General features: G+C 36.7%; 1 protein-coding gene across 1 annotated transcript; it reads left to right on the top strand.

Moving 5' to 3' along the window:
• The first annotated feature begins 264 nt into the window (after window positions 1–264).
• Window positions 265–24,181, top strand: PM20D2 (peptidase M20 domain containing 2). Its single transcript, XM_070932857.1, has 7 exons — window positions 265–979; window positions 1,680–1,828; window positions 8,482–8,624; window positions 16,721–16,875; window positions 17,696–17,828; window positions 18,781–18,888; window positions 20,892–24,181. The coding sequence occupies exons 1-7, from the start codon at window positions 473–475 to the stop codon at window positions 21,095–21,097; spliced, it is 1,401 nt and encodes a 466-aa protein (XP_070788958.1). The 5' UTR covers window positions 265–472; the 3' UTR covers window positions 21,098–24,181.
• The last annotated feature ends 283 nt before the right edge of the window (window positions 24,182–24,464 follow it).

Here is a 24,464-nt window from a genome sequence, read left to right as displayed (position 1 = left end):
ACAGTATCAAGTCTAGTCGTCAGAATGCAACCCTACAGAGAGATTAAAAGGCATGACATTGCAAATTCCATCGCTTTTAGAATCTTACATCATGTTTTCTTTTACATTGTTTACAGTTTCAGTACTTCAGCGCCCCAGTGGTGCAATTCTGGCAGAAGTCCAGTTCAGAAATACTTGTACAGTATAAAATTAAAACAACAACAACAAAAAAACTACTATTCCCAGCAGGCTCCAGGGAAAGAGTTGCGAAATAAACGAGGATATATAAGATGCCTCTCGGGCAACGTGAAGTTCAGACTGCTCGGCGAGTTTCGCAGCCGCTAGTCCTTTTTTAGGGGTATTTTTTTTTAATGCAGCGTTATTGTTATTATTATTATTATTATTATTTTTCCTCTCCTCGGAAAGCTGAGAACAGTCCCTCTGCTGCCTTTTATTTTCTCCGGCGCTTCCTTCCTTTTGTCCGACCATTGCAATGAGACCCAACGAAGCAGGGGAGGCGTCGTCCGCCTCGGAGATGCGCTTGGACGAATGGAAGCGATGGGCGGCTGAATGTATCGACGAGTCTTCGCAGCGCCTGGGTGAGCTAAGCCGGGAGATCTGGAGCCACCCGGAGCTGGCTTTCGAGGAACACCAGGCTCACGCCGCCCTGACGCGCTTCTTCGCCGGCCTGCCCGTCTCCTCCTCTTCGGCCGCCTGGTCGGTGCAACGCAATTACAAGTTAGAAACGGCCTTCCGGGCGGACTGGAAATGGGACGGGGCGTCCTGCTCTCCCGCCGAAGCCAGCCAGGGTCTCCCGCAGCCGCCGCCGCTTCGGCTGGCCTTCCTGTGCGAGTACGACGCCCTGCCCTCCATCGGGCACGCCTGCGGGCACAACCTCATCGCCGAAGTGGGAGCCGCCGCCGCACTGGGCCTGAAGGGCGCCCTGGAAAGCCTTCGCCAGAACCCCGCCGGCCTCCCTCGCCAGGCGCCCGCTGTTAAGGTGAGAAGCTTAGAATAACTTTATTGTCACTTTAAACGTACACTAATCGACAGACGTTAAAATGAAATTTCGTTGCATACAACTCACAAAGGGTCACCACCTCCAATATACACTACATAAATATGAAGAAGGAAGGAAGGAAGGAAGATAGGAAGGAAGGAAAGGAAGGAAGGAAGATAGGAAGGAAAGGAAGGAAGAGAAAGAAAGAAAGAAGAAAGAAAGAAAGAAAGAAAGAAAGAAAGAAAGAAAGAAAGAAAGAAAGAAAAAGAGGCAAGTAAGCAAGCAAGCAAGAGACAGAAAGAAAGAAAGAGGCAAGAAAGAAAGAAAGAAAAGAAAAAAAGAAAGAAAAAATTATACATATATTATATGACACAGAAACAACACAGTCTAAGTGAGTCGGCATCTTGGTCCTCTTCACCACCCTCCTTGGTTTTAATGCTAGGGAGCACACGGGATTATAAAGTGCTAACTTTAGATTTTGAGCATATCTCCCCCCTTCCTCCTTCGTTGTTGTTTTGTAAATCTCTTATCTTTATCTAGAAAGCTATGCATTTTGAAAATGTTGTCAGTCTGAGCATAGTGTTGGAAGAGAGGAGCACACGCATCCCAGTAAACAGGCTTTCCCTGGCTGGGATTCCCAGGCGGGATGTGCTGTTGTTGTTTTTCCAGACCCTGATGTCTTCTCATCTTCTCGTTTTAGATCACAGTGCTGGGTACCCCTGCTGAAGAAGATGGAGGAGGCAAAATAGACTTAATTAAAGCTGGGGCTTTTGATAGTTTAGATGTTGTTCTTATGGCTCATCCCTCTCAAGAAGATGCAGCTTATTTACCTGATATTGCCGAACACGAGTGAGTACAGAGGAGTGGGAAAACTTTGCTGAGAGTGTCTGAAAAAGGGTCCTGTGCCTTTTGATCTCCTTTTAGATTCGGAAGGCTGCTCGGAATCCTTTTTCATCTTTTGTGTCAGTTCGTGAACAACACCCTACAACACATTTATGTAATTCAGCAGTAAACTTCTTCATTTTGCCTGTGTTATGCAAAAGTTGAGGTTCTGTGCTCGGTATATAATATCCTGAAGGGTCTCTTTGGGAGGAAAATGGTAGATAATATAGGAGGGAGATCAGAAGTCCATATTTCAGTTTTTATTGCTTTAGAGCCACTTCCATTATTAACATTTTTGTTCCTTTGACTGACAGTTGTAGCAACAGCATGAATTCTTCTTGCTCCTACAGTACTCCTACATTTGAGGAGTCCTACTAAAATGGCCCTTGTTCTTACTCATGGTTAGTACTCATTATTATATTATACCTTACTAGGGAAGCAGCAATGGTCAGAAATAACAATTGCCACCACTGCCAATAATTCACTTGTATTCAGTGTTCCTGTCTTAATATTTGAAGGTGGCAGAATGCCAAACTTTAATCCCCAAAGAGAAAGGAATAATATCTACGATAAGCAAAAGCAACAATTTCTTGCAACCATAGCTTACCCAGGGCTCTGCGTTGTTTTGATAAACACGGGGGTAAGCATTTTCAGAAACTGCTTCTACAAAAAATAGTTATTCCAGGTAGCCCTTGACTTATTATTACTCATTTAATGTCTGTTCCAACATATGGCTCTTGAAAAAGTGACTTACAACCAGTCGTCACACATACAACTCTCAAAGTCACCACGGTCACATGATCAAAAGTTGATACTTGGCAAATGGCATGTGTTTACAACAGTTACAGGTCCCATGGTCAAGTGATCACCATTTGCAACCTTCCCAGTGGGCTTCCAACAACCAAAATCAGTGGGGGAACTAGGATTCACTTAAGGACTGTGGCAAAAAAGGTCATAAAATTGGGGGCAACTCACTTAACAACTGCATTGCTTAATAAAGCAAGTTCCAATCCCAATTGTGGTCATTAATTGAGGATTACCTGTAATAACTTGCCTGTACTGTTTTTGATTTTTTTTTCTTGTTTTCTCATTTTTAAGCAGTGTAATTCTAAGTTCGGCCCAATAGTATTGGCCAATTGTTTATAACTAGTAAATATAAGCCAGTTGTTTATAACTAGAAAATGGAGCAGCCATTACCTTTTTACAGGGGCTTCTGTCGTTGTGAGGATGTTAAAAAAAAATAGTGGATGTAACTGCACAGTTGAATCCCTCACCTCTTTGTATGTTCCACCAGTTGTACAAAGAGGTAGGGCTTTAATTGTAAGGGCATGCCTGCCATCTTGACTTTTTTGACACATACACATATACACAACCTTGCAGGCATTCCTGATGATACCTCTATTGATTTTCTATAAACACCACAGCTATATATTACCCAAACATCTGCTAAACACCAAAGGCTCCCACATTATTGTTATCCCAGAGCAGGGCTATGGAATTCCTTTCTTACCTGCTTATTTACAATGCTCCATATTTGCTTATTGGTTCAGTTTTGCTTGGTAATATACTTGGCAATATGAATTTGGTAATTGTGAAGTAAGGAAAATATCACAAATGGCAACCTGTTTTGTGACCTTTCAGTAACTTCTTTGGTAATGTATTACATGTAAAATTAAAGTAAAATAAAATAGTAGGAAATCAGGAGAAATCAGTTATCAGATATATCTGAAATATGCAGTATTCATTTAATCTGAATATTTTTATATTGTAATTTTTTATGAACGTGTAGCTATCAGTAGTCCAATATTTTATTTAAAAAAAAACAAAACTAAGCAACTATTTTTAAAAGTTCATGAAACTTCATCATTATAGAGGTTGCAACAAGTACATCTTTCTCCCCTTTTACCATGTTATTATTTTCAGTATTTCCAAATGACTACTTTGTCATGTGACATGTAGCTGTACTATAAGGCTCATGGAACGCTGTTACCTTCCCACCAAAGGTGGTCCCTATTTTTCTACTTGCATTTTTTAAGTGCTTTCCAACTGCTAGGTTGGCAGAAGCTGGGACAAGTAATGGGAGCTCACCCTGTTATGCGGCACTAGGGATTCGAACCGTTGAACTGCTGACCTTTCAATTGACAAGCTCAATGTCTTAGCCACTGAGCCCCCGCGTCCCTTACTCCTTATACTTAGCACACATTTTATAGAAAGTTATTTCTCATTTACTTCTCAAATGAGTCAGCATTAGATTTCTAGTTTAGAACCGATTACATTTCTAACACAGAATCCTAGGAAACAAAAATATATTTTCTAACTAATAATTGTTTACAGTGTTTATATGCCACATCTTATTAGCTAAACAAAATTATAAAAATGTACAGGTACAACCTACCTTTTGCTTCAGCCTTAGGACCAGATATTGCCTGCTAGTAGTATTCCTTGTCAGAGGCACTATTTTGTGTGCTTCTCTTCATCTGAAAAAGCCCGCAGTTCATCTCTATCTACAGATTGATATAGTGTAAAAGATGCAAAAGAAAGGAAAAAGCTGAGATGGAGCAGGGAGAAGAAAGCAAGTTCAGATAGTAGTTCTTACCAATGTGTTTAACAGAAAAATAGACGTAACCTTTACATGAATAGGTTTATATCTTAAATTCTGTGTTTCATTTCATGCTCACTCTAATTAAAAAATGTATCTATAGGCATAAATAGGCAGAAGGATTCATGGATACTGGAAGGCTGAATTTACCAACAAATACTTGTTCTAGAAATGGAATCTTTGGTTCTTCGTATATTGCCCTGTTTCATTCTTTTTCATGCTAATAAATTAAACCCAGGCATGACCCAAATAAATTAAGTTCTGAGGTGTCCTTTGCAAGTTGCTTGGTTATTTGAGACAATGCTGATAATGCAGCACAAATCTACACAATTGTTTTGTGCTCTGGAAAAGAATATTCTGATGTGTTTGTAAAGTTTATTTAGGAAATGATTTGGGAAAACCATCTTTTTTACGCTGTAAGTTCTAAATTTAAAATTAATGTGTAGCACATTTATTGTATGGGTTATATGCATCTTCTAAAACAATGTTATGAAATGTGCAGATCTTTGCTAATCTTAAATGTTCTGCTTTTTTGTCTTTGAGCTTTGGCGCTCATCATTTTTATGAAGGCCCATTACATGGGATGGGAATTGATTATGTATCATCAAGCCAATGTCAGATCTTAATGAGGGCATAGATAAATTTTCTTTAAGGCCATTGGTCCTTAACCTAGGCCTTCAAGTCTTCAGACCTTCAGTGCACCCATCTTTGTTGTAACTGAGTTCATCCACCTTGTTGCTGATCACCCTTTTCTTCTATTACCTTTCATCTTCCCAGCATTCAGTGATCTGGCATGTCCTCTGATGATACATATCGTATCATCAATGGACTATGCATACAGATTTTTCATTTGTGCTTAGAAATCTATCATGCTTGGTAGTTACTTATATGAAATACAATATGAGTACAGGCATCTACCAGTAGCATTAAGTGAAGCATAATATTCAGTGTTGTGAATGAAAAATATGAGCTATAATCCAGAGTTCCTCTGTTTTGAAAGAAGTGCACATTCCTTTACTTATAATTCTTTGCAGAATCAGAATTCCTTAGCATGCTGAGTAAATTATAAATATATAAGTAGAATAGTTTTAAATGTATTTTTTACTAAATTCAGAAATCAATAAGATGAAAAGAACATAATGTAAGGAAAAACAAACTACAATTATAGTTAGTTTCATGTATTCATGCAGTGATTTTTGGAAGGCTGTGATAAAGTGAAATAAGCAATAATTACCAGCTGTTATTATATTTCCCCCACTGTAATTATGAGACACTGATGGCTTACTGTAATAAGGAGTAATACAAGGATTTAATATAAATCATTCACAGTTGGAACTTAAATATATAAAATTTAAATACCTATGCTTAAAAACAGTCCAGATGGGCATTTTATCACTCATCATAGAGCCCTCATCAGGAATATCTGGAGCCTGTAACAATTGAGACCTACCTAATCTCTTAGTGAAGACTATTCTACAATGAAGGTGCAGCTACTGAAAGATTTCTGTTTCAGTTTTAGATATTTGCCAATAAATTCTAAATCAGCAAAATAGGGTTGAAATTTTAACATTCCCAAATTCTGTTTCTTGATATATCGGTAATTTTTCATAATTTCATAATGCTTTATAAACATTCAGTTTTCACTCATTATTTTTAAGATTGCATTTGTAACTCGGTTCCTGTTAGTCAAATGTTATATTTTATCATGTTTTTCATTATCAATGCTGTCATTTTAGTATATTACTTTTCTAGATTTAACAAACACATGTTTATTTGGAAATAAACAGATGGGTGACCACATTTGGGCAATTAGTTGATCCAGTGGTGAAATGTAAAATTTGTTACTACCAGTTCTGTGGGAGTGGCTTGGTGGGGTGGGGGGGGGTAATGTGACTCGGTGGGCGTGGCCAACTTTTTTTTTTTTACTTTTAAAAGCATTTTTTCTACAACCTTAAGAGGTTGCAGAAAAAAATGCTTTTAAAAGCCTTTGATGATCAAGCAACTCAGCTTTTTATTTTAAAGGCATTTTTTTTCTACAACCTCTTCAGCCGAAGAGGTTGCAGAACAAAATGCTTTTAGAAGCCTCTGACGATCCCAGCTGAGCCGCACGATCATCAGAGGCTTTTTTTTTAACTTTTAAAAGCATTACTAAAATGACAGCATTGATAATGAAAAACATGATAAAATATAACATTTGACTAACAGGAACCGAGTTACAAATGCAATCTTAAAAATAATGAGTGAAAACTGAATGTTTATAAAGCATTATGAAATTATGAAAAATTACCGATATATCAAGAAACAGAATTTGGGAATGTTAAAATTTCAACCCTATTTTGCTGATTTAGAATTTATTGGCAAATATCTAAAACTGAAACAGAAATCTTTCAGTAGCTGCACCTTCATTGTAGAATAGTCTTCACTAAGAGATTAGGTAGGTCTCAATTGTTACAGGCTCCAGATATTCCTGATGAGGGCTCTATGATGAGTGATAAAATGCCCATCTGGACTGTTTTTAAGCATAGGTATTTAAATTTTATATATTTAAGTTCCAACTGTGAATGATTTATATTAAATCCTTGTATTACTCCTTATTACAGTAAGCCATCAGTGTCTCATAATTACAGTGGGGGAAATATAATAACAGCTGGTAATTATTGCTTATTTCACTTTATCACAGCCTTCCAAAAATCACTGCATGAATACATGAAACTAACTATAATTGTAGTTTGTTTTTCCTTACATTATGTTCTTTTCATCTTATTGATTTCTGAATTTAGTAAAAAATACATTTAAAACTATTCTACTTATATATTTATAATTTACTCAGCATGCTAGGGAAATGCTTTTAAAAGTAAAAAAAAAAAGCCTCTGATGATCGTGCGGCTCAGCTGGGCGGGGGGTGGGCAGGGATGTTTGCTACTGGTTCTCTGAACCCCCCGCCGCCATCGCTACCTGATCGGCTGATCCGGTCCGAACCGGGAGCATTTCACCCCTGAGTTGATCTCAAAAAAGCTGATCAGAGTTTGACTCAGTATTCAAATGAGAGGCCACCAGTAAGAAGGATGGCTGCAAGTGAGGGAGGTGAAACATACATTCTGTAGGAAAGCAATGGCAAACAGCCTTCATTTCATTGCCAGCAGAACTACAGGGACATAACCATAGTCAAGCTCAAGTCAAATAAGACTTTATCTTTGGAAAGGAAGTAAAATATATTTTACCAGTCATGTATACTGCATAAAAGAAACATCTGCTGTCTTACCTCTTTATTTTGGCCTAGTTCAGATGACTTGGTCTTCTATGGAGCTCCTCTGTGACACATAGATTTCTTTATTTGAATTACTGTGAGAAATTAATCTGTATAACTACACTTCTAATGCAGGTGTATTGTGTTCTGTAAAACATTTTTTCCTGTCTAGAAATGATTTCTGGGTTAACATATAGAAGTAAACAATAGTGAGATTTGTTCATTTTCCTGTCCTAGGAAGAGCAAATAAGTTAGTCTTATCTGGGTTTGCTCTGTACTAGATACTGGCCAAGAACAGTGGAAGGAAACATAGGAATGACCAAACAAAGCACATTTAATATGCTCATTTTTTAGATAGGCTCTGGCTTAAACAGTAAACCATGGATTAAACAAAATTGGTGTAAGCAAAACTACTGTAGAAAGAAGACAGTAGAGAAGATAAACCTTTAATAAAACTTCAGGATGTTTTCATCTTCATACATGTTTAACATGTTCTTTTTACATGGTTTTGCTAAAGATTTTAGGTACTAATTCACTAATTTCCTCCAGGCTTTATTTTATGTGCCAAAGATTAGCTTTGATTATGGAAGCTCTGTATCACCTTCCATTCATAACCTTGTGTTGTTGAGTTTCAGATCTTTGTAGAGCTTTGAAGTAATACTATACAATGCAGCATGCACTTACCTCCTTAAAATTATTTTCATGAAATGAACCCAAAGGGATTTTCTTTCCTTTAAAATTGTTTAAAAACAAGCGATGACTTTTATTTCCTAGTGTGACTGTGAAATACTATGGAAAAACTTCTCATGCTGCTGCTTACCCTTGGGAAGGACTAAATGCATTAGATGCTGCTGTGCTTGCATACAACAATCTGTCCCTTTTAAGACAGCAAATGAAACCGACATGGAGAGTACATGGTGAGACCTTCCTTCACTCTTAAGTCCAACAAGTTATATAAGACCCTGATTAAGCAAATGTGTTCTATCTGGCATGTTAATAATGTTATACACAATGAACAGCTGCTTACGTTTATTAGTTTTAATTATTCCAATATGGTATTAAATGCATAATGGTAAAAACTCTGTTTTTCATATGAAAATATGAAGCAGCTAATGCTATCAAATTAGCTTTTACATAATCATTAAATCCATATTTTCAGAGTGTAAAGTTAAATTAACATGTTTAATTTTAATTAAATGTAAATAAAATAAAAATGTAGCTTTAATCCTCCATTCTGAAGTTAGTTTAATTCAAAAATTAAATATGGCCTTTGCCCGAGGAAGAACTTGCATTCATTCTCTAGATATATAAAGGAAATACATATGTATGCATTTAGAAGTAATCATGGTGAAATCAGTAATTTTATTATATAAATGCTTAATTTAAGGACATTTCTTGAAAGAGACTGAATTATCTTGCATCCCAAAGATAATTATTGTGGATGCTTTAAAAATAATTATATGCAATATGTATCTAATAGCTACATAATAATAATAATAATAATGAAAAATGGAGTTAAATGAAATCCATATGGTTTCCTTAAATATGATATATATATAAAAAATCTCTCATAAATTATCTAAAAAGCAAAAGATTCTTGGTTAAGGGATAAATAATTTGTTTTTCCCAATATTGTCTTTAGGGTATTTTAATCACCATTTTTCCATGCCATTTGATCTTGTTTAATAAAATATTTGGATTTTATTTCCAGTTGTTGGGGTTTCCTTTCAGAGTATTACACATATATAATAAGGGAATTAATATACCTTAAATAGAAGATAAAAAGTGTTCCACATGCGACATGACATCTGTTTTGACCTAGATAAAATATTTATTTAGTGACTTATTGGTAGAGGCAAATTATCTCCTTTTCCAGATAATTCTCTTTTCTGTATTTCATCCATCCAGTTTCTGCTTTGTGAAGGTTTCATTTCATACTCTCTTAAGTTAGAACGACATAGCTTCTGAAGTCTTAGGCAGAAATCATTAATTTAAATTTACTTCAATTTATATACTGCTCCCTTCAAACAGTAATTTGTACAGTTCACTAACACTATAGGAGAGAGTAAGTGATGGTGTGTTTTATCCCCCAGGTGATCTACCTCCTCAAAATTGCATGGAAGTTGGTAGGGGACTTCGAGGAAATCTGTAAATATTGCTATGAAACACTCTTTTTCCAGGTGCAAATCTGTGCTGATACTGTTTTTTTTTTTTTTTTCTTCTGTCCATTTTGGGTCCATGTTAGGTTGATCATAATAGAGTTATTGTAGGTGAATTTGTTGCTAGTTAGGCTGGCTACAGAAGATTATTTTTTCTATAATTTTAAACTAAACTAAGCCATCCTTAAGTTGTATTTATTACATTAACTTTCTAGTAAGCATTTAGCTTTTCTTCTGACCATTGAAATAAATCTAAAGAAAAGTATTTAAGTAGACAAGGCATCTGTATGCCAGTTTGTAATTCAAGCAGCTTTCTGCTTTTAAAATGAACATGTTATGCCACTGAGAATGATTAGCTAAATGTTAAGCATCATATAAAGCACCAATCTGTAGGGTAATTGGAGGCACTAGGCTAGAAATCAGAAAACTAGGGGTTTTAGTGCTGCCTTAGGCAGGAAGCTAGCTAGATTACTTTGGGCCAGTCACTCTCTCACAATACTAAGAAATAGACAGTAGCAAACCACTTTTGAAAATGTTGCCAAGAAAACTGCAGGGACATGTTCAGGAAGTCGGCACACACCTCAACAACAAGCATTATATAAGTGGATTTTTAATTAGTATGGCGATTGTTTTTTAGAAAGATGTAAATTGGTTCATAGCATTGCCTAATTGTTCACTGTTTTAGTTTTTACATTCTCTTCAAATGAGCAATTTCCCAGGATATTTATACAGCAGTATTTGTTACTATATAAATATCTTAAGTATGGAACAGTTTGGTTGGGTATGGGATGTTCCATTCTTTTATTTTCATCTTGCTGCGGAAATTAATTCTGTGTGGCAATAGCAGTTCTAAATGTTTCATCATTTAATGGGCTGCTGACAAAGCAAGATGATTTTGTATATTAATTTCAGAAACGTGTGGCTCAAAGTAATCTTTATGCTTTATATCATATAAACCTTAATATGTTGGATAATCTATGATTATGAAATTATAATCTCAAATATTGGGAAGAGATACTGCTTACCCAAGGACTCAAAAATACATACTTGGTCTTTTCAGATATTTCTGACAGCTTCTGAATATCTGTACCATGGGATCTTTTTGGGTATATCTATCTATCTATCTGACTCTGGAGGGTGAAAAATTTCCCCATCCCTGAATGAAACTGTTTTATTAATACCATAGATATAATTTTAAAACTGTCACATTACATTTAATGAATAGAAGCTTATTATAGATGTCACATTGCAAAGCTTAGGATATGGCAAATTTACAGTAGCTTGAGACAATAATATTTTGATTGTAACTCTTTTAAAATAAGAACATTGTTCCAAAATGAGCAAAAGAATTAATAAAACTAGATTATCTAGGATGAGACCAGGTTGGCAGCCTCTAGCTAAGCTCCGCAGGACCAAATCACCTGCTCTGCAAAGGAGAAGGCAAAGGAAGAAGCCAAAAGGTGGTTAAGCCACTGAGTCAAACCATACCCTCCCCAGGTGTGCTGCGAGAGGCAACCCTCCTCACCTGCCCCTGGCCAACACATCTGACAGGTTGGAAGGAAAAGAGATCCCAACCCTTTCTGTGTGTTTTCCCATCTTGTATGCCCAGGAAAGCTGTATGAATCAGGCGAGTGGAGAAAAAAAAATACAAGGCACTTTATTATCACAACAGGACCTATGAGAGTTACTTATTATTACAATTAATTAAAGATTATTCCAGCCAGCCTCTGCTAATTATTTTGTCCATTCATTTGGTGTTTTGCTGACACAACAGCTTATTTGTCTGAGCTGCATCCAAGTTGCCAATTGTCCTTTGCTCCATTCTCTTTTGTGCCCTGTGGGTACAGTGACCATATTTTGTTGGAAGAAAGAAATAAAGAATAAGCCTGAAAGGGAGCAAATCTGAAGCTCCCGGCTGCCACCTGCTTCCTCCCAACCACCCCACCCATCACCACCACCATCAAATGGTCCAAACTCCAAATGGCCTGGAGGTTGACATGGAAGCAATGGCGGTGGCAGTAGGGGATGTGAAAATGGGAAGCCCCTTTAGATTTGCTCCCTTTCAGGATTATTCTTTATTTCTTTATTCTTTATTTCTTTCCTCCAATGAAATATGGTCACCGTATCCCCACAGGGCAAAAAAGAGAGCAGAGCACAGGACAATTGGCAACTTGGATGCAGCTCAGACAAATAAACTGCTGTGTCAGCAAAACACCAAATGAATGAACAAATAATCCTTAATTACTTATAATAATAATAAACATTAACAGATCCTGTTGTGATAATAAAGTGTTTTCTATTTTTTTTCCACTCGCCTGATTTGCAAAGCTTTCTTGGGCATACAAGATGGGAAAACACACAGAAAGGATTGGGATCTCTTTTCCTTCCAACCTGACAGATGTACTGGCCAGGGGTAGGTGAGGGTTGCTTCTTGCAACCAGGGCCGGATTTAGATTGAAAGAGGCCCTAGGCTATTCTACTTATGAGGCCCTTTCACCAGTGGTGGGATTCAATTTTTTAACAACAGGTTCTGTGGGCGTGGCTTAGTTGGAGGTGTGGCTTGGCAATCATGTGACTGGGTGGGCGTGGCTAGCTGGTCACGTGACTGTGTAGGCGTGGGTAGCTCGTCATGTGACCAAGTGGGTGTGCATAGACTTTTTTCAGAGGGCTGAAAAAAGTCATTTCTGACTGGGCCTCGCACATTTGACCAGTCCTCACACTTATGACCATCCTCACATTTATGCCTGTGCAGCTTTCTTAACAACCATGTCACTCATTTCACAACTGCTTTTCTTCACCATGGTGACAAGATAGGGCAAAAACGTAAAATGTGAGGACAGTCGTAAGTTCGAGGACTGATCAAAAGTGCGAGGACCAGTCAGAAATAACTTTTTCAGCCCTCTGAGTAGTCCATATGCATAAAAGGATACAGCAATAGAGAGGGGTGAAGGAAGGGAAGGGAAATTAGAGTAGGAGAGAGAGGGAGGAAGAGAGGAGGAGAAGGAGAAAGGAAGAGGAAGTAGGGAGGAGAAGAAGAGGGGGAGGAAGAGAAAGTAAGAAGGAAAGAAAAGAGAGGTGGTAGGTTTGAGGAGAAAGATTGCTGTACAATAAAAAAGATGAAAGTGAAGAAAGCCAACCCCAAACAAATATAAAGATATTAAGATAAAGAATGAATTGTTAAACTTTAAAGAATAAAAGAGAACAAATATGAATAAATAACAATAATTAGAAACACACATACAAACATACAATGTATTTTCTTTGAACAGAGTATTTGGCCGGTTCACAAATTTAAACAGTGTTTAGTCATTTCAATTAAATTTACAATTTCTATATTTCCTTTTTGCCATATTTATTCCTCATCTATTTTTGTAAAAAACCAATATTACCCTCATCCTCATCTCTAATCTTAATCAAATTCAATTTTTCCCTTCTATTCTATATTATACCCCTTCCCATTGTCATCTATTTTTATATCCATCCTCACATTGGTTAATTATGTAATATTACAGTTGTTTAATATGAATTCAACATTTTAATATAAATCAATTAGTTATATAACTACCTTTTTTGTATATTAATCAACATGAACATGAATATTCCAATTATTTCCATGCAATCCAATTTCTTACAAATCAATTAATTATATTTACCAATAATAATAAACCAAATAATTTCCCCCATATATTCCTCCAAACCACAACTTAACCATTTCTGCTTTCAACACAATATACAATTAATAGTATCTCAATTATTACAATTCCCTAGTTAAATAGAGCTTTTTTTCTTTTGTGTTTTAAAATCTCCTTTTTTTCCCTAAATTTCCTGTTGTTTGCACCTACCTTTTTTGGTGAGGAAAAAGAAAAGAAATCTGCCTGCCTAATTTTCCAACGTGCAAAGCCAACAGCCTGCTTTACTTTCTCTTTCGTTTTTCAGTATAGCTAGGGGGGAAAAAATCAGCACTCTTTGCAAGCAAGGAGCAGATCCGTGAGCAAAACAGCTGAGAGCAAATCAGCTGGGGGTCGGGAGCCGATCTAAGCAAGGGCTAATTAGCCTATGCTGAAGCTCCGGGGGCCAATAAAATTACAAAAAAAACACCGAACCCTTTGTTAAATTGCTGGCTCCCCCGCCCCTCGCCCACCACTATTTATTGGCAATAAATAGTGGTGCGGAGGGGCGGGGCAAGCCAGCAATTTAACAAAGGGTTCGGCTGCAGCACTGGCTCTAGGGCGGCCCTTTGAAGCCCCGCGGCAAGAATTTGCAGTTTTTTTTTCCTCTAGCCATCGGAGGCAGCAATAGATGGGGAGTGGGCGGGGTAAGCGAATGGCCGACGATCCAACAGAGCAGAGAGTGAGGGTGAGTGAAGGCATGGAAGCGGCTTTCTCCATCCAGCTCTCTTGCGTCCGGAGCCGGTGGGGAATCACGTGGCAGCCCAGTGGATCCCAGGCAGCAGAACTCAGGCTAGGGAAGGGGTGGGCAATTGTGGCTCTTTTACAACCTGTGGCCTTCAACTCCCAGAATTCCTCAGACAGCCAAGCTGTCTCAGGAATTCTGGAAGTTGAAATCCACAGGTTGTAAAAAAGCCACTATTGCCCACCCCTGGCTACGGTAGGCTGGCGCCGCGCGGGTGGGAGGTGAGGGGCGGGCAAGCCAGCAATTTAACAAAGGGCTCGGGCGAACCCCCTAGAACCCCCAGAATCCCACCACTGTGTAGGCCCCTCTTGATCTTGAGGCCCTAGGCTGAAGCCTAGTTAGCCTATAGGAAAATCCGGCCCTGCTTGCAACACATCTGGGGAGGGCATGGTTTGACTCAGTGGCCCAACCACCTTTTGGCTTCTTCCTTTGCCTTCTTGGTGATTTGGTCCTGTGGAGCCCGACTAGAGACTGCCAACCTGGTCTCATCCATGCTGGTGGCAGGTGGAGCCGGAACAGAGTGCAGGTGTGAAGGGCTACTGAGCCCAGGGAGAAAATGCCATTAGCGACACTCCAGACAAGAAATTTGGGCTCAGGAAGACCTCCCCTTCCTATTATTATCCCTTCTGTTCTCCTAGAGAAACGCACTCTGCACATGACCAGAAACATCATGAAATCACCCTCCTGGCTTTGGAGGGAACATTGCTCCAATGCTCTATCAGCTCCTCTAAAATCTCTCCATAGTGGCTGTAGAGTTCCCACCTTGGCTCTTCCTGGCAGAGAAAGGACTCATGGCTGCCACTACCACCATACCTTAACATTCCTTGACTCTGGTGCTCTGCAAATGTTTGTGTGCCCCAGTGCTCTCTCCGACTGTCTCACACAATATCCAGCGGGGCAGAAGCCCAGGCCCTGCAATTAAACTGGGGGGGGGGCAGCAGTGGTAAAGCTGCCACCCATCCCCAACTACACCCTCACTATCGCCTTGTCTTGCCTCGCCTTGCCCAGCTGGATGGGCAAGGCAATGGTGGCGGCAGTAGGGGATGTGAGAATGAGAAGACTCTGATTGCCACCTCCTCCCCACCCACCGCTCCGCCCACCTGCTCAGCTATCTCTCCTCACTTGCTCACCCCCACACACACCCCTGGCTCTCCCCCTCGCTCACCCACACCCCCCCAGGCACTCACAGCAAGTTGTTCCCGCAACAAATTGTTCATGTTGGGTTGTTCTGCAACAACCTGGCAGCAGTGAGTTGGTAAGGGGACTTGGTGATGGTGAGGGGGCTGCCCCCAGCTGCCCACACCCAGTTGCCTGCATTGAGTTGTTACAGAACCAAATTGCTTGCCTAAAAATTATTGTAATGTCCCATAAGAGAGAAAATACATTAAACCTTTTGGGGTTAGAATTACGGTGATTTCCCACAGAAAAACATGGAGCGCACCTGAAGAAAGAAGTAGAGAAAATAAATAATTGTAATTGTAGATATATCAGGTGTATCATGTCAGATTTCAGTATTTCTTCCTGATTTTATATTTATTATCATGCATTATGAATTTTGATTTTAGTAATATTACAATTATGATGTATTTCCATTTCAGTTTCATGACTAAATTGTTTCTATGCTAGAATGAAAGTAAATTTGAGATTAAGTCATGCTTTCAAATCAGAGCAGGAAAGTATAAAGTAATTCCTACTCTTAAAACTGGCATCAAATGTTTTTTTCTTGAGGTATATGTTAGAATTAAGCAAGTAAAAACAAATGTATATATGTACACACATACACCCCCCACCCCCCATATTTCACAATATTTTTCAGGTCTGGAAAAGATTCAGGGGTTAAAGTAAATGTGCAATATACCATGGATGTCCTTCCGAGGTTTTGGCTGATAATAATACAATGTACAATACAAAAATACATTAGCACTGTTCTTCTTTCTAGCATAATTATATTGAACAGAAAAAAAGAGAAATGTATTTGAAAATGCATTGATATGGATGCTGAACTAAATATGACATTTTAAATTGTCCAGTTTTAACCAAAAGTTGAGGCCCTAAGAATTAAAATACGAAAGGGTGGTTTTATCCTAATTTCTTCCTAATATACTGTAAATATATTTTGCTTCTGCTTGATATTTCTTATTTGGCTCTGCTTGGTATAGATAGGGTGAGAGGTTTTTTTTGTTTTGTTTTTTCAATTTTAAGAGCAATAAATAAGCAACAGAGAAATATAGTAGAAAGTGGAAACTCCTGATTTTGGAATTCAGATGTCCATTGCTTTTCTTTAGTGCCTGAGTGTCTTCAGTGTAAGTTCTCATTTATCTACTGGCAAAGCAGAGAGCCTTGGATCAAGTTAGGACTTTTCTGTTTAGCTGTTTTGCAATAAGCCTCAGAAAACCTAAGTGCCAAACTAATTTCAATTACCTATTTCTTCTTCATTGTAGGAATAATAAAGAATGGAGGTGTGAAGCCTAATATCATCCCTTCTTACACTGAATTAGAATTTTACTTGCGTGCTCCTTCCTTAAGGGAACTCTCTACCTTAAAGGAAAAAGCAGAGAATTGTTTTAAAGCTGCAGCTCTAGCAACTGGGTGTGAAGTAAGACTGCTGGATAACTTTTCCAAAGAATAATATAAACTGATTTTTTAAAAAAACATGGATTATTTGAGTTGAAAGAATAGCAGTGCAATATAAAGTTTGCCTTTTGTATAATTGTGAATTGTTCAAGTACTGATCAAAACTACCATAGTATGTAGGGAAGAGATGGCTAAAAAGTGCTCTGTAACAACTATAATTAATTGTATCTATTGGCAAATTCATAAATTATTAACTCAAACTCAGTTATTTAGCTAGTATCCACAATTTCCATTATTCTACATTCAGATAGTCCTTGACTTAGAACATTTGTTCAGTGATCATTCAAAATTATGATGACACTGAATGATGTGATTGACAACCTGTACCCAAAGTTGTGGCCACTGCAGGGCTTCCATCATCACATGAATAAAATTCAGACGCTTGGCAATCCTTATGACTGACCACCTATCTTGCCACCCCCCTTCTGCCCCACTGGGTCCCTAGGGCCTACTTCCAACTTGGCTGGGTCCCACAGAGCCGTTGCCATTTTGGAAGGAACCACAATTCTCACAATCTGAGAATTTTTATCCCTTTAGGATAAAAAGGGTGGATTAGTCCTAATCAGTTACAAATAATGCAGTAAGTTTTTATATGTTTACTATAGTATAAATCCAATTGTATTAACTATGGTTTAATTTCAAATACCTGTGTAAAAGATTTAAATGTTATTGTTATTTTTAGTATATTAGGGTTGTTTTCTGAATGAAATGTGCCTAGGATTGAATAATAAGCTCTTTATTTTCTATGGCCTGATATTTCCAAATATTTTTTTCTTGTCTAGGTGGAATTACAAGATAGTGAAACTGATTTCTACAATGTGCTTCCTAATAAGACTCTACAAAAAATTTACAAAGAAAATGGCAAGAAGCTTGGCATAGACTTCATTTCTGATGACAATATAAATGAGTTAACAGGTAACAGTTAACATATAACCCCTTTTTTAAAATATAATTTTATTGAAGAATATCTGCCTGAGAGAATTGTCAAAAGAAACCATTTATCTGGCCTGATCACATTTGTCATCTCCTAAATTATGCCAAAGAAAATCTCAATAAGTTTGAAACATTTTGGCATCCATTAAACATGGGTGTGGCTTTATTATGCTTGGAGGATGTATGGTAGCCAGTGACCCAGAAAATACTGTGCCGTTGAGAAGGGGTTTAACTAAATATGTATATATTTTAAAAGCTAATATCCTACAGTTAACAAAGAAGCTGAAAAGATGTTGCATATTTCAGAAATATGAAATATACACCAAGAATTCCCATGAACTTTTTACAAGAAACATAGTCCCAAGACATCAGTATTATCAAAAATCTGTGGGGACCTTTGAAACATGCAATGCATGCAATGAGATCTGACATAACGCTATTCCTAAGCTAGAAAAAATCCATAAGGAATGGGAAAAAAATTAAAAACAAGAATAGATAAAAAGCAAAAAATAGCTGGCTATCCAAAACATTTGGAAGGTTTTTTTTCTGTCAAAGGAAGTGTCACCTAATGTTGATTGACATAATAACCAAACTTAAATTCACTGTTTGCTTATGCTGTATGATAGACTGGCCCTACATTCAGTAATGATGGATAGGAAGTGTCAATTTTTAATAAGGATTCTTGTTTCCTCATTGTTTTTATTTCTCACGTTCTTAAAATGGAGGGACAAAAACTTGGAAATCCTAACATTTGACATATAAAAAAAATCCACCTTAGCACTTAATGTGTGGAAGAGGATCTATATGGGAGCTGAATATTTTTATTTGCTGTACCCTTTAATAATACTTTTATTTGCTAACCCAAACAATAACATTCCACCTTGTAGACTGTTTGGTATATTCCAAAACCTAAAAATGTTTTGGCTCTCTTTAGGTTCTACTGACTTTGGAAATGTTAGTTACGTGGTTCCTGGGATTCACTCCTATTTTTACATTGGTTCTGATGCATTGAACCATACTGAGCAGTATACAACAGCTGCAGGTTAGTAGTTAAAAGTGGGTATATCTTTCACATTAAAAAAAAAAAACACCTATTGAGAATAATGTGGCAAAATGCACATGGAGTCAAGTTTGAGTGATCACATTATTCTGTTGTGGCAGCCAGTGCCTTTTGAGAGTGGTAGAACAGGGCTGATGGTAAGGATGCACATCTCTACCAAGAAAACATGAAAAAAAAAATCATTTTTTTTGGTCTAGGAAACTAACCAGCTATGTTCTCTATTTGTGTAAAAAGCATGGCCTCTTTACAGCTGTTCTCTCCTATGAGGCCAGTATTTCAGGATGTAGAAGGAAGGGATAGAAATAAATGCCTAAAAGGCGAAAAATTTATACGATCTGAAGAGAAACCAGAGTAATATGACATAGAGATAGGCAGCAATGGGTTCAACAAGATATGGATGGGCACGGATAATAAATTATTGGCCAAATTATATAATTATTTGGTGGAGTACGACTTGATAGAGGAGGTGGTTAAGGACCCAATGCTAGCATGGGCGAAAAATATTGGACAAACTATAAATCTGGATGAGTGGGACCAAATTTGGAACAACAATCTCAAAATGATCAGGGCAACAATTTATAAGGAAAACCAATATAAGATGATTTATAGGTGGCACTTAGCACCAGCCAGGATTGCCAAAATTTACCCAAATATGAGTCCAAACTGCTGGAAGTGTGGTCACCAGAAGGTACTTTTTATCACTGTTGGTGGTCCTGTCCACAAGCCAAAGAATTTTGGAGGATGATATGTAAATGGCTGTCGGAAATAATAGGACACACTATTGAGTTAGAACCAAAAATATTTCTCCTGGGAATCTTGAAGACAGAAATTGCAAGAAAGAAGAAGTATCTTATTGTACATATAATAACAGCAGCAAGAATTTCCTTTGCTCAACATTGGAAAGAGAAAAAGTTATCACCCAAAGAGCATGTAATTAGGAAAATAATGGAATGTGCCGAAATGAACAAACTGACGTTAGAAATTAATGATAGAGAGGAAACTGACTACTATAGCGTGTGGGATATGTGGTATGAGTGGTTAGAGAAAAGAAAATCGAAGTGAAGCTCGAAAGAGCTAAAGGTCAATCTGATGATTAATTAAATGGGTATATTGAAATGAGTTGTACTACAGGCAGTACGAAATAAAGTGGAGTAAGGATATAAGTTGATGTAAATAAAATGTAATAATACGTATTAAGGATGATATAAGTAAGAATTCCTACGGGTAGTACTTTGTAAATTAAGATAATCAGGCAATACCATGTAAATAATAAGTAAATATTATGTATATGTATATGTATGTGTTTATCAACACCATGAAACTGGAAAGGTGGAATTGTATTATAATTTTCTAACAATAAAAACTTTATAAAAAAAAAAAAGAAAAGAAATAAATGCCTAATTTTGGTGCTAAATTCATGTATCCAGATTACATTTGCATAAGCATGGAGAGTTATATTCTGTGCATAACAGTGATTAATTTTCTTCTCAGTCTCTTGGCAAAAGATCTGATGGCTTCACAACAGCTGGCTCTAAACTGGACATAAAATGAGTTTGTGGAATTGGTAAACACCAATTCTTTTTGTTTCATCTTGGTTTCTAAATTGAGGAGCAAAGGCAGAACCTGAGAAAGATGCCTTTTGCCAACTAAAGGGTTCAAGTAAATGGATACATTTGTTCCAAATCTGCTGGCCATTCATGCAAGCCAGAGCATCCTGTGAGTGGAGTTCTTCTCTCACAGATACTGGATACAACTCAATGCAAATGTATAAATACAATTTTAGTTGAATAATGTGGATTTTACATTGGTAGATACATCTGCATCTATAAGAGAAGACTGTTCTTTAGTCTCTATTTCCAGCGGAATTGAGATTGCAATCTTTTAAAAAGGAAATTGTTTTAAACATCTCTTCAGATTTGAAATTACACTACATTGTTCCTGTACTTAAATGAAATCTCTATCTTTTGTGGGTTTGATTATCCTAGGATCGGAAGAAGCTCAGTTCTATGCTTTGAGAGCAGCTAAAGCTTTAGCCATGACTGCCTTGGATGTCATTTTCAAGCCAGATGTGTTGGAAAAAATTAGAGAAGATTTCAGATTAACAAAACTGAAAGAAGAAGGTCATCTGAATGTTCCTGGAAATGCAAAAGGACCAGATAATGGTAATGGAGCAGAATGTGCATCACATTGAAGTAATGCAGCATATTACAACATTAAAAAAAACTTTATGGAAAGTCCAGGACTGATCTACTTCTAGGGAATATTTTTAATAATTGGAAAGATATTGAAACCTCCATGTATTTTTTGCAAATAGTATTTTTGTCTAAAATTATGTCATTTGTCTTAATTTCAGACAAAATTACATGGTGTAATTCTAATTGAGCAAAATATGTATATTAGACTTTTGAACTGTTGCAAATGCTAGCATGATTTTTTTTAAAAAAAAAATATTTTATTTCTGTAGCCATTATTCTAATGTCAAGGAAAACAGGGAGCCATGCTGTTTATATGGAGAGCCAGTTTGGAATAGTGATTAAGGTGCTGGCCTAGAAAGCAATATATTGTGAGTTCTGGTCTCACCTTAAGCATGAAAACCAGCTGGGTGACTTTGGGCCAGTCACTTTCTCTCAGCCCAACCCACCTCACAGGGTTGTTGTGGGGAAAATAAGAGGAGTAAGTAATATATGGTATATTCTTTGCCTTGAGTTACTTCTAAAAAAAATGAAGATAAAAATCTAACAAATAAATAAACATAAACATAATCATCAGGAAAATTAATATATTTTGTTAAATTATGTGTAATTGAATTATGACTTTTGCAAAGGGGAATACCAAAGGTTAAGCATTGTTTGAAGGATGTGCTTGTGTTTTTAATATTAGAAATAACTTCTGTTCTCTTAAATACATTCTCATAAATGGAGTTTAGTTTTCAAAATGCAATATTTTTCATTATCTCTCAACTTTCCTGGAAGGCTATTTTTAATCACTAGATATTTCATACCTGAAATACATTCCTATATCCCTGTTCTGCACAATTTTTAAATCAAATGTCTCAGTAGAATGTATAATATTTATTCAAATAATAGAACTGTGTAATGTTTTGGATTCAATTCTATTTTGATGTTTTAGAGTGAAGAGTAGGGTGAAAGTAGCCTCAAAGGGTCAGTTATGTGGACCTAGGAAATGATGTTATCGCTTTAAAGAGTTGTGTGCAGGTGGAACATTTGCATACTTGCATGTTCAAAAAGTGCCTTTTTGAAATCATACGCGAAAAACTACACAGTATAGTTCAGAAGTAACCAAGCATAGCAATTAAACTTGAATCCAAGAGGGAAAAATCTTGTGAAAGTATCTAATTAAACAAGAATGGGTGATTCTCTCTATATTATAGATAAAGGCGCAATATAAAGCAGTATTTTGGGTTTTTGTTTACGTACCTTGCTTTATAAAATATTCAAAAGCAAAAACAACAAAATTTCCTCTATTGCATTTGCTTAATTGTCCATTTAAGTACTGGAAAAATCATTCTTTGAAAATTAATTATTCCAAAATTTATGTTATGGGTGCAGTACAAAGTAAATTAGTAGACTGGAGAATTGATTTATGACTGTTCCTTTGTGTGGAAAATAGCACTTCCTTCTTCATGTAAAGAAACAGAATTTGAGATTAAACTAGAGTAATCTTTAGGCTTCTTTTTTTGCTATAGAACACTTTGAGCCTTTCAAAATCATTTTATATGGGCATCAACCAGTTCCTCTCCTTCAGAAGATCATAATCAGTCCTCTGAAGTATGTTGACTGAGAGCAAATTGAGAATCTGAAATTCAATAGCTGCCATCTTGAAATAATAATTTGCCAAGTAGCTAATAGTATGGATTTGGCCTCTAAAGTATTTGGAATAATGCTACATTTTTTGTATTGATGGTGAGAAGCAAATAAATAGGTGAGAAGTGAGTAACCAAGAAAAAAGAAAATATTGCTATTTTCTATTGCAAGGGGATATCCTATGAAAGAGGAAAATTAATATTCATTGTAAAAGAGCACTTATTATAAAATTCTAGATTTTTTTTAAAAAAAGTATCAAGCATTGATTCTTTATTCTAAGGGATAGTTATTTCTGAATGTAAGGTAATACAGAATCTTGCCCTTACTGACAACATTTTTAGAGTTGATTAGTATTTTTTTCCATTTTACCAATTGGTTAATTCTTCCCATATTATATTAACACTATCGAGAGTTGTTCAAGGTGCTCTAGAATACTATTTTGCCAAACCGCTCCATTAATTAGATTACAAGCATCAGTTGGAAAGTAGTCATGTGGTCTGTTTGTTTTGTATTGATATTGTCAGCCTTTGTATTTGGTATTTGTAATATTTATAATAACCAGTTTAGTGTAGTGGTTAAAGCATCAGGCTAAAAACTGGTTTATTTCCAACTTGGGTATAAAGCCAGCTGGGTGACCTTAATCCAGTCACTTTTTCTTAGCCCTAGGAAAGATAAAATGGCAAAACATTTCTAAACAACCTTGCCAGGAAAACTTTAGGGATTTGTCCTGTCACCAAAAATCAGACATGATTGAATAAGAGGGAAAACTATAATAGTGTTAGATCAAGCCTTACAATGCAGTTCTGTGAATACCTACTCAGAAGGAAATCCTATTCATAGATTTTATATCTACTGTCTGTCTGTCTATCATCTATATCTAAATATCTATATGCATATATAGTATACAAACACTTTCACATTGCACCTACTTATCTAAGCAGTTTTCTCTATAAATATCAAGTGTTTACTCATTTTTCAACTGATCCAATTTATTTTTAACATCTTTGCAACTTAGAATAAATGTATCTCACTCATTTGAATTAACATTCTAAATATTGTAGCAAGTTCAACAACTGTAAATTATATGGATTTATGATTGAAGCAATATGCCTACTTTCTTAGATGTACATATTCATATGCAATGGAGGAAGAGACAGTAGCTAAAAAGCTCTAAAACTATTTGAGAGTTTTGCATGTTGAACACCAAATTGCATGTTAGAAGATTTTACACCTAAACAATAATAATGTAATGTTTGTTGCCTGACAAGATTAGGATATTCTTTAAAATGAGCTGCCTTTTTAAATTTTTCTATTATATCTGACATGCTGGAATTTTTTTTTTTATCTTCTACAGCTGTTCTTGGAAGACAAATCATAAATTATTTGTACAACTGTGATATTGTAGTTGCGTATATAAATGTATTAAAGTTACAGTTCATTGCTTTGTCTAAGTTGGTCAGTCCTACTGTGCACAAAAAATAATTTTATCATGTTATATCTAGCATTTGATTTGACTGAACTACCACTTGAAGTAACTTTGCTTTTTCAGGAAAAAATGTGGCTTTGGAGCAGTGGTGGGATTCAAAAATTTTTACTACTGGTTCTGTTGGCATGGCGTGGCTTGGTGGGCGTGGCGTGGTTTGGTGGGCATGGCAGGGAAGGATACTGTAAAATCTCCATTCCCACTCCACTCCAGGGGAAGGTTACTGCAAAATTCCCATTTCCTCCCAATCA

This window comes from Pituophis catenifer, unplaced genomic scaffold, assembly GCF_029215685.1.
Source record: "Pituophis catenifer annectens isolate HBS135680 unplaced genomic scaffold, rPitCat1.0.hap2 SCAF_1, whole genome shotgun sequence".
NCBI classification, from domain to species: domain Eukaryota; kingdom Metazoa; phylum Chordata; class Lepidosauria; order Squamata; family Colubridae; genus Pituophis; species Pituophis catenifer.
This window is presented reverse-complemented; position numbering and strand designations above follow the sequence as displayed.